This window comes from Myxocyprinus asiaticus, chromosome 19 (genome assembly GCF_019703515.2).
Source record: "Myxocyprinus asiaticus isolate MX2 ecotype Aquarium Trade chromosome 19, UBuf_Myxa_2, whole genome shotgun sequence".
In the NCBI taxonomy this organism is placed as follows: Eukaryota; Metazoa; Chordata; class Actinopteri; order Cypriniformes; family Catostomidae; genus Myxocyprinus; species Myxocyprinus asiaticus.
In genome coordinates this window covers 48,096,270-48,107,753 of record NC_059362.1, presented here as the reverse complement: position 1 = coordinate 48,107,753, position 11,484 = coordinate 48,096,270, and the positions used below count along the sequence as shown (strand labels likewise).

The window sequence follows — 11,484 nt, the reverse complement described above, 5'->3', positions numbered from 1 at the left end:
GATTCATGAGTAGGGGTGAGGGTATAAAGTTTTATGTTAAGGACAATATCAGATGGTTTATGAATAAATGTTTCCCTCTCACCACAAATGTCTAGAATTATTGTATTTATCGAACACCTTCATATAATGATCTTTATGATAAATTATATAAACTTCTTAAGGCTTGTGATCTTACTTGGCGATCTAAACATTAATTGTTTGATCAAATTTATAGGAAAAACATAAAAAATATAAATAGCAGTTTTGATTTGACGCAGCTTGCAGATCTTCTGAAACACAAATCGATCTGATTTTTAGTGATAACCTGATCATGTAATGTTTCAATATGATGACAGGGCTGTCTGGTCATAATCTGACACTTATAGCAAAGAAATTGACAAAGAAAATGTTTTTATTAATCGAATATCTGATCATTTCAAAATACCAAAAGGTGAGGTCAATAATTTGAGAAAGGCATTAGATTATATAAATTGGACATATTATACTGAAATGGATGCCAATGTTCTTATGAATACGATTCAAAATATTATTAACAGCTTCATGAGACAAATTAGAAATTAAACTAGGAAGAAAAATGGAGAATGTTTGGTTTCTCATGAAACAAAGAGATAATGCATTGAAGCAGTTTCTTAAATCTATAAGGGAACATGAAAAGCAACACTTTAATAAGGAATAAAGTAATAAGTGAAATCAGAAAAGCGAAATGTTAAATTACTAGATGAAGGAAGAGGGAATGTAAAATCAATATGGGAAAATCTGAGAAACCAAATAGGAAATGATAAAAAGCCAGTGAGAGATATAGAACTTGAGCTGGAATGATCATGGTGTGATAGCAGATATTTTTAATAATTATTTTGTGGATTAATGCTCTCACAAAGTCTTTCTGTCCACAGACTCAGTGTTTTAATTTAGAGAATAATGTTCAGTCATAAGGAGGTGTCTGAGGTGTTAAATGACCTTTAACCCGTTATCAACCTCTCAATAATGCATGGAAGTTTTCCCACTGGATGGAAATATGGAGTAGTCACACTGATGTATAAATCTGGAAATCATGCAGACATTATTAATTATAGACCGATAAGCATTCTTCCAGTCATGTCTAAAGTTGCTGAGAAATGTGTAGTAGAACAATTAGTTTTACATCTTAATAACAGTCCTGTTTCTCTTCATCTCATGCAGTCTGGTTTCAGAATAAACAGTGAAACTGCAAACGGTTTTCTGTTGGAAAACATTCAAGCAAAGATGGAGCAGTTGGTGCTATTGTTCTTGATTTTCAAAAAAGCATTTGACACTGTAAATCAGGATATTTGACTTGCTAGGCTAACAAATTTTCATTTTTCAGTTGGTGCTATCAAGTGGTTTAAATCTTACCTAGAGAATAGGAAACAGTGTGTAAGAGTGTGCAACATAACATCTGAATATTTAGATTATAATGTTGGAGTCCCGCAGGGGTCTATTTTAGGGCCGTTGTTGTTCAGTTTATATGTTAATGATCTTCCAAATGTTTGTCCTTTCGGATGTTACCTGCCAAATGTATTCTGATGATGCTGTTATTTATGTTCATGCAATAAGCAACGGGCTGCACAGAGATGATCTTCTGCAATTGTTCAGGTTTCAAAATGGTTTACCAAATCATGTTTGCACATCAATGTCAAGAAAACAGAATTTATTTTTTTTTACAAAAAGAGCAAATTCTGCCGGAAGTATATGTCCAGGAACAGAAGCTTGATACAGTCAAAGAATTGAAATATTTAGTAATAATAATTGATTCTCAGCTTTCTTTTAAAAAACATGTGAAGAAGTGAATACAGTGGAAGTCAATCTAGCCAACTTTAGATTAATTAGAAACAGCTTGACTAAAGATGCAGCAGTGTTATTCATGAGTGCTATGATTCTTCTTCCACATATTACATATTACATGACTACTTGGACACAAACATGTCCATTCTTAAGCCTGTTGAAACTGTCTATAAGCAAGCTCTTAAGGTATTAGACTATAAAGTCAAATAGTTTCCATCACTGTGGTATTTTAATTAAGTATTCTTTTTTGTGCTGGGAGCATCTGTTAAGATTTGCTGATTTTGTGTTGGTTTTTAAGATTCTGAATGGTTTTGCTCCACTCATATTCAAGGAGTACATTAATAAAACAACAGGAAGGTACACAAGAGCTGGTACAAAGGGTGATTATAACACTAATGTTTAGTCAATCATCCTTTGCTTTTAGAGGAACCCATGACTGGAATAGACTTCCAATAGAATTAAAACATCAAACTAATCATGTTGGTTTCTCTAAACAATTAAACATTTGGTTGATGTCAAATAAAAACTGTCAACATTTATAGGTGTTTAGTGTAATATTTAGTTTTTTATTAATTGAAATTTGTTTTTATGTGATTGTGTTTTTTCTCTCTTTTCCTTCTTTCTCCTTTTTTAACATCAAACTGCTCACTACAGATGAAACTCAGCCATCTTGGCTAATTCTGACACATTTTACATTGATATTTTGTTTCTTAATGTGTACTGTCTCTGATTAAATAAATAATAACAAACACCTTAAAGCACACATTTTACATACTCCTTAACCAAATACATTTAACTTGAGATTTAATGGTAGAAAACATTCCCTGTCTTAGGTCAGTTAGGATCACTACTTTATTTTAAGAATGTGAAATGTCAGAATAATAGTAGAGAGAATGATTTATTTCAGCTTTTATTTCTTTCATCACATTCCCAGTGGGTCAGAAGTTCACATACACTTTGTTAGTATTTGGTAGCATTGCCTTTAAATAGTTTAACTTGGGTCAAATGTTTTGGGTATCCTTCCACAAGCTTCTCACAATAAGTTGCTGGAATTTTGTCCCATTCCTCCAGACAGAACTGGTGTAACTGAGTCAGGTTTGTAGACCTCCTTGCTCACACACGCTTTTTCAGTTCTGCCCACAAATTTTCTATCGGATTGAGGTCAGGACTTTGTGATGGACACTCCAATACCTTGACTTTGTTGTCCTTAAGCCATTTTGCCACAACTTTGGAGGTATGCTTGGGGTCATTGTCCATTTGGAAGACCCATTTACGACCGAGCTTTAACTTCCTGGCTGATGTCTTGAGATGTTGCTTCAATATATCCACATAATTTTCCTTCCTCATGATGCCATCTATTTTGTGAAGTGCACCAGTCCCTCCTGCAGCAAAGCACCCCCACAACATGATGCTGCCACCCCCATGCTTCACGGTTGGAATGGTGTTCTTCGGCTTGTAAGCCGCACCTTTTCCTCCGAACATACAATGGTCATTATGGCCAAACAGTTCAATGATTGTTTCATCAGACCAGAGGACATTTCTCCAAAAGTAAGATCTTTGTCCCCATGTGCACTTGCACACTGTAGTCTGGCTTTTTTATGGTGGTTTTGGAGCAGTGGCTTCTTCCTTGCTGAGCAGCCTTTCAGGTTATGTCGATATAGGACTCGTTTTACTGTGGATATAGATACTTGTCTACCTGTTTCCTCCAGCATCTTCACAAGGTCCTTTGCTGTTGTTCTGGGATTGATTTGCACTTTTCACACCAAACTACGTTCATCTCTAGGAGACAGAATGTGTCTCCGTCCTGAGCGGTATGATGGTTGTGTGGTCCCATGGTGTTTATACTTGTGTACTATTGTTTGTTCAGATGAACGTGGTACCTTCAGGTGTTTGGAAATTGCTCCCAAGGATGAACCAGACTTGTGGAGGTCTACAATTATTTTTCTGAAGTCTTGGCTGATTTCTTTTGATTTTCCCATGATGTCAAGCAAAGAGACACTGAGTTTGAAGGTAGGCCTTAAAATACATCCACAGGTACACCTCCAATTCAGTACACCTCCTATCAGAAGATAATTGGCTAATTGTCTAAAGGCTTGACATCATTTTCTGGAATTTTCCAAGCTGCCTAAAGGCACAGTTAACTTAGTGTATGTAAACTTCTGACCCACTGGAATTGTGATATAGTCAATTAAAAGTGAAACAATCGGTCTGTAAACAATTGTTGGAGAAATTACTCCTGTCATGCACAAAGTAGATGTCCTAAATCTTGCCAAAACTATAGCTTGCTAATATTAAATCTGTGGAGTGGTTAAACATTTTTTTTAATGACTTCAACCTAAGTGTATGTAAACTATATATATATATATATATATATATATATCTCAAGGTAAACTTCACATTTTTTGTAGCATGTTTTCTCACATTCGACACCTCATACTGTACAAGTTCAGATTGAAACATTTAAATACTTCATTAGCTGAGGAACAATACTACAATTATTAGGTATGCCCCAAAGAACATTATACATATATAAACAAAAGACACCTCAAAACAGTAGCTCGAGGCCAGTGTTTTTCAATAAACTATAACATCAGGACATAAAAGTGGATTGAATGAAAAAATCAAAATAATTAGTAACATTATTAACAATATCCACTTAACTCATAAAACTGTACAATATTAATGCACAGAAAAATAATCTAGATATTTTTGTTACATTCCTCTTTATTTACGAGCATGAGAAAGTTAATGCAAGTTAGGATTTCTTTAGTATTAATTCAGTGATCCTAAATTACACAGAAGCATTGCAAAATATGACCATGATTAAAAACGAAATGAAAATAAATCTGTAATTAATTTCATTTGTACAATAATGTTACTAATAAACAAGAAGCCATAGCATATTGCCCCAATGTGGGGTTTATGAGGTCATAATCAAGTCATATCCTGAGTAATATTAATACATTATTTTTACGAAAACCTCTCATTACTGTTGTAAATCTATGTTCAGACGTAGTGTAATGCTTTCCTTTTAACTGAAACGTAAAGACAAGATGAAAAACTGAGAATTGTGACCATCACCAACAGCAAATCAAAAGTATTTCTATCCCACAATTTAGGCAACATTGGGGATATTACTCTGGTAATGCTCCAGAATACTGCAGTATACATAATTCTGTCTTTTTCACTGTGGTATTCTCTGTGTGAATTACATCAGCATTAAATGAGGACTCTTTGAAGAGCACATCTCACTTTATAAGGCACTGTTTTCCATTTTCCATTTCAGAAGTGCTGCTCTTTCAGATGTCACTCTTTATAAAGCTGCTTGTCTTTGTTGGAGTCCTGAGATCATGAAGTTCCAGTCACATCCTGCCGACAGGGTCCTAAATCTTGTTAAATGACATCAGCACTATGCTGGGCAAACGTAAGAGTTTATTTGCCACTAAAGACAAAAAACAACAAACAAACACATGAATATGTTACTGTAAATATTGTCAGAAAACAGCTTTAACAGTTTGATAAAACTGGTTGATACTACTGATTGCAAAAACTATTTTAGAGGTTTAAAGCCATTAAAAAAGGTACTCACCTGATTGGTTGGATGCAGTGGTTTCTGGTGTAGTTTGGGGTGATGAGGGAGTTTTCTGTTGTAAAGCTGTTCCTGCATATGAAAAAGCAACACATTTATATTGCATTATAATCTCAACACATACACATAAACAACAAGAAAGGTAAACAGATATGTAATGTATTGGAATAAGACTTGATGTCTTCTGTACCAGTAAGCTGTGAGATGAGAGCATGATAATGTGAATGTTTCTCAGTCAAAGCCCTTTTCTTCTCCATCAGAGATCTGCTGCGCTCCTCAAGATCTTCAATCATCTGACGAGCCTAAAAAAATAATGACTCAAGTCAAACATTCACCTCAAGTTTCATTGAAACTAATGTCACAGTCCAGAGACAAAGAGTTCTAAATACCTCAAAGAATTAACAGTGATTAAAAAAGATGATCAGAAATACAGTATTAACCCTCCTATGGTATTCGGTCATTTTTGACCGAAATAAATTTGACTCATTTAATAAAAAAGGTTTCCTTTATCTGAGCAGTACAAGACTTGGTGACTTTTCATCCATTTGCCATCTGAACATACACACACACATAAAAAAAAAAAGATAATAAAAATGGCTTGATTCGATAAGTCTAAGTGGTCATAATTGTTTTTTTATAAAATAAAATTGCGACACCTTTGGTATTCATGGTCAAAATTGACCGACTACTGAAAATGAATGGGAAAGACCAAAAAACAGAGAATGTTTTTTAATCTGTCAATACAATCAATAAATCAGCCACAATGTAGAAAAAACAGACAGAAATTACAGGGTGAGACTCTAAAACATCCTCAGTGCAAAAATACACACCCACTCACACACAAACACACATACATACACATCCACACACACACACACTAACATACACATCCACACACACACGCACACACTTCTACACACAAACACACTTCTACACACAAAAATGAACTGGTGAGACTATAACAGAGCTTTTTTTTTTTTACATTTGTTAAAAAAAAAAAAGAAAAATCAGTCATAACACTAAACACACACTCAAAAATGAAGGGGTGAGACGATAAAACACTCACAATGCAGAACCACGCACACACACTTATTTACTTATTTGTATATGCAAATGAATGGTAATTTAGAAATTAATCCCAAAATAAATGGAGAATTTTATTGTTCTTCTAGGAAGAACTTTAATCATTATCATCATCAAATAATAAAAAAAAGGGTTACACATCTGACCAAAGGGAGTTGCCCTTTTTCAATACCATAGGAGGGTTAAAAAACTCTGTGTAGAACATTTAGTAGTTCTTGATGCCATTTGTTTATGACCCACCTGATTGAGAATGTCTTGATCGTTTATTTTAACATGTTCTTCAACGTTCAGAGTCATTTTCAAAGAATCAAAACACTGCTGCAATTCAACCTGATGTTTCCGTTTTCTTGCAGTATGATTCAGATGCCATGTTCGCTTATATAGCGGCAGATCAGACATGCATTCCACCGGTTGAGAGTCCATTCGACTGTTCTGAAGGGCAAAAAAGCATTTTTTCATTGAGCATTGAGGCTACGTCCACATTAATCCAGATACATTTGAAAAAGACGTTTTCGAAACGCTCTCCATCCACATTGTCATTTTCAAGCGTTTTCCAAAAGTTGCTCGTCCACACTAAAACGCATGAAAACTCTTAAATCCCCTTCCTGCGCATGCGAAAAATCACCATTCCATGTACGGTCTGAAACGCAATTCTCCTGTGTTTCATCGCTGGACAGCAATTCTGAGTAAACTTTGCGTCTCCTTTGAAGGAATGCATTGTGATGGTTTTACAAAGTAACATTTATCTTTAACAACGCTCTCAAAGTGAATAACAGACACAATAACGGCGCTACAATGTGGGCCGCCATCTTGATGGTTTTAGGTTGAACGGATCGCATGACATCAAATATGTAATCGTTTTCAGATATCTCCGTCTTCCCCGTCCACACTACAATGCGATGGTGTTTTTAAATGTATCCACTTAGGAGAGCGTTTTCGAAAAGCTCAGTTTTTGCTGTCAAAAACGATGTCTCAGTGTGGACGAAGGCTAAAATGTACAGAAAAAGATGAGTTTTCAATCTAAAACGTGTAAGTATGTACGTAGCCTTAGACTCATCGCGCCCTTTCGCACTCTGACTCCCTATGAGCAAATAGGCCTTACGAAATAAAAGGTGATAAATGTTTAACATCATTATGAATAAGACCACTATAACATATACACACCGGACAGAAAGCATGTCCAGATGAATCACATCATTTAATAACATCGTCGGATTGAACAGCAGCTGGATGTGCAGGAGATCCAGTACGAGGTATTATTGTTCTTCTGGTAACTAGTAAGTGTAACGAAAATGCCGTTTCTGACCATTTTAGTCCCGTAGGCGAGACTGCTGTTGTTGACGGGGGTAGGCGGTGGTGTATTAGGGACTTGTGCGGCGATCTCGTTATTGCCGTTCCTGTTTGCCAGAGTGATCTCATCATCGGTGGTGTGTGTGTGTGTGTCCACCTTGTAAATGTGATGTCAATGTTCACTCTGGTTTTACTCCGTTCTCTGTCTCAGTGTCTTTTAGCAAGTGTCTGAATTTTGGCTTTAACATCTGTAGGTGAAGCTAAATTTCTTTTCCTCTCATGTCTGCCATGGTTCATATTCTCCCGGTTAAACAGCTAGTTCAAGTAGTCACGCCCCAAACTCACGCTATAGGTTGAGCTATAAAGGGATGGGTGGAGCTGAGCGGGCCGCTCAAAATATAAACATCAATGTTTTGATAGTACCTTGGAGACTCAGTGTTTATACATCTGGGGAACGTACACCCACAAATGGCTTACTTATATTTGTCAACGAACAGTAAACTGGGATAGTAGAACGTATTTTGACATCAAAAAAGTTACATACTTCACCAAGTGCACACTACACGACTTTCAGTTGGAACGCTGCGCACACTAAACACCTCAAAGCCTTTTTTTATTTCGGTCAAGTTGGTGCGTACACAACACGAGTGACTGCAGACTGGATGTATCAACGATTCGTCCCCAACTGAAGTGACAATCCCGAAATTAATTCACAAACTCACGCACATAGCAACGAGAGAGTTTTTCTGTAATAGCCAGATGTTGTTCTAGAAAAAGTCTTTATCCGTCACTCTGGACTGAGTAGTAACATTTCCGTCATGATCTATTTTTATCCGTCAAACATGTTTTAATTTTAAAAGCACTAGGCTACAATCAGGGGCGTAGCATCCATTATAATGCCATTACAGTGGATAGGCCTATATGGTATATTTTTCGACGACTCATGCTTGAGACTGGTGAAACCAATGAGTTATAGGGTGAAAGTTCTACCTGTCAATCAACCGCTGCACTAAAACAAGTTTTTTAAACTTTGCAGATTTAAGTGCGTACACACATACATGCACAAGTTCATGGAAATTTCCAGTGTGTCTGATACCAACATAAATGGTCACAGATGTGAAGCACACACATCTCTGGAGCTCAGTTACAGTAACACATTTACTCCACTAAAATAACCGGCAACTCTGCTCTAAATGTAATATCTGTGCTTATACTAAATACAAGTTGTGGAGGTGGGGGACGTGGTCGAGCGCCGATTTGTGAATGGAGAGCGAGACCAGGAGACAAGAGCGGTAAGGAGTTACACCTGTGGGTAATTTACTAACAGCTGTTCTGTGTTGCAGTGAGAGGCGACAGAGAGATAAAAGGGAAGATGAGAGCCACAGAGGCGGAGAGTGACACAAGCTTGCTCTGTGTGTGTGTGTGTGTGTATTAATGTGACACTGAAAAGTGACACATTTTTGAAAATATTGATGAGAAAGCTGAGACATGAGATTTTTTGGCTCCTGCTTCCCAACATATTGCTCTCCCTCTTGCACTCCCTCTTAATTTCATTGGCTGTTGGTCATCGCCCGTCTCTCGGTCATTGGGACAGTGTGCACACCTGACGACTTGATCAGATTTCAAACAGGTTTGAAATTCATCAAGAGTGATCCGAGACTTCTAGTTGCAGACTCAAAACATCAAAGGAGACATGCTTGAGTCGCGTAGTGTATAAAAGGCTTAAGTCTGATAGCATGTAACCTAAAGACTTCAAATTCTGACCCAAACCAATAGTTTATGTTGGAGAAACTTACTGGCCATCTGTGTAGAGCAGCTTTCTTTGCTTTCCTGAAGAGAGAAATGTAATGAATACAGAAACAGTTCAGTATATTTAACACCAACTGCATGCAAGTCCTTTTTGAAGGCCTCTATTCAATTACAAGAAATAAAGTTGCTGTTGTCTTACCTTCTTGCTTTCGTTCTCAAACGGCAGACGTTCGTTTTTTCATCATTCTCCTCAAATCTCTCAATGTCAATATCTTTGTCACTATACCACTCATTCTAGAAAAATAAAATGTTGTACTAATGAGCTGTTTTCCTTTGAAGAACATTAACTACGTTTACATGGACACCAGAAAACGGCTTATTGCGAGAAAGCAGTGTTCCCGTTTACATGCTCTCTATAAGCAGCGTACTCTGTACTCCCGTATACGTGCGGCTCGGACAGTAAGCAGCTTTCTCCACAGCAACATCATTTCCCTGCGTCACTTGAGGAAGACTTCACTATTTTATTGTCTGTTGCTTCACTTTATTTCCAGATATTCCAGAGTTGTTGCTGTATTTGTTTCCTTAACTTTCCATCATGATATACGGTAGAACTGCGCTGCAATAGTGGGTTTTCCCTCTTACATAAAACTCCGGGATTTTAATTCTTTCCGCTGTGTTGACATGTTGTTGGGCCCCATCCTATGATGTTTGTTATCCGGTCTGTTCCATGCACATGCACACTCCTAAAAAACCTGTTAGAATACCACTTGTGTGTTTACATGACCACATAAGCCATGTTCTTGAGGAGAAACCTGGGTGTGTTAAAACGCTTTTTCTTAATCCCTTACACGGCGAAGGAAATCTGCGTTCTCGTTTACATGACGTTTCTGAATGCAGCTTACTGCAAAAACCCTGGAATAAACCATTTTCTAAAGTGCATGTAAACGTGGTCAGTGATAACCATTGACTTTATTCAAGTAATTTAGTTTATATGGGTTGTATACTCAAGGGTTATAGTTTATAGGCCAGACAGATATAATTCAAAAACAACTTACACTGTCCTCTGTGGTGCAACTATCACTGGAACACAGGAAGGTATTGCTTGAGTCCTCAATACTTGAATGCAATTCACCATCAACTGCAGCAGAACCATCACTTGGATCTCCTTCTATATCTTTGCCACCTGAGTTCAAAGCTTTTCCTCTGAATGGCCATCTGAGGTGATTCCGGAACTCTGCCTCCTCAAGTAACCCAGAACCAAGTTTGTCCCTTTGTTTTGCCCCTCTGGTTACAACATCACAGTTATTTGCACGTGCACCAAATTTGTGTGCAAGTTTATTTTGCTTGTTTTGTGACAATTGCTTTGCATGAGTGCAAAGTAAAGGGATTTTTGTACAACATGGTGTTGAGGATGCTACTGGTGAATTTGCAACAAGCAAAGCCGAAACTGAGGTCTGACCCTCAAATAAAGGGCTTGAAAAATCACTCCCAATGTCTAATTCAGATTCACTATCTATCGAGTCTTGTTGAGCATCAGAAATGGGAGATGATTTGTTGACCTGTCCTGGGTCATTAAGGGTTTCCCCAGGGCTATGAACGGGAGAGTCATTTTCAGATGTTTCCTCTATAGTTATGATGGGATGTGTGAAGCCCGCACATGAACTTGGGTCATTGTCTACTTCCTCTACTTTGAGAATCAGTAAATCATTGTCTGGGTCTTGGACCTGTTCATCCATGTTCGGGTAGTTGGATAGTGAGTCTTCAGGAACAAGGGAGTTGGTCTTTGGGTTCTGGGCTGTATCACTGATGTCAGGGTGATGGGGGAATTGGTCAATTTCTGATGTTTTATCATAAGGATCTACTTTAATAGAACTTTTTTCTGTATCACTGCATTGTTTGGTGTTTTCAGGGGGGTTACAAAATAATGTGCATGTATTTGGTGGGTTATTAACAGATTCACTCTTGATGACAGG

The 11,484-nt window shown here is 37.2% G+C and overlaps 1 protein-coding gene across 1 annotated transcript; it reads right to left on the bottom strand.

The window, feature by feature from the left end:
* Positions 1–1,859: 1,859 nt before the first annotated feature.
* On the bottom strand, positions 1,860–11,482 carry LOC127409723 (uncharacterized). The gene is made up of 7 exons (XM_051644479.1): positions 10,567–11,482; positions 9,711–9,805; positions 9,559–9,592; positions 6,713–6,904; positions 5,580–5,691; positions 5,390–5,461; positions 1,860–5,242 (listed from the first exon to the last, which is right to left on the bottom strand). The coding sequence occupies exons 1-7, from the start codon at positions 11,245–11,247 to the stop codon at positions 5,184–5,186; spliced, it is 1,245 nt and encodes a 414-aa protein (XP_051500439.1). The 5' UTR covers positions 11,248–11,482; the 3' UTR covers positions 1,860–5,183.
* Positions 11,483–11,484: the final 2 nt, after the last annotated feature.

Bases quoted from the DNA above. Each gene is read 5' to 3' on its own strand.
- LOC127409723 (XM_051644479.1), bottom strand. From the start codon at position 11,247: ATGGATGAACAGGTCCAAGACCCAGACAATGATTTACTGATTCTCAAA. The intron at 9,806-10,566 runs GTAAGTTGTTTT...TTATTTTTCTAG, and splicing joins GTTGCACCACAGAGGACAGT to AATGAGTGGTATAGTGACAA. The intron at 5,243-5,389 runs GTGAGTACCTTT...TTTTGTCTTTAG, and splicing joins CACTGCATCCAACCAATCAG to TGGCAAATAAACTCTTACGT.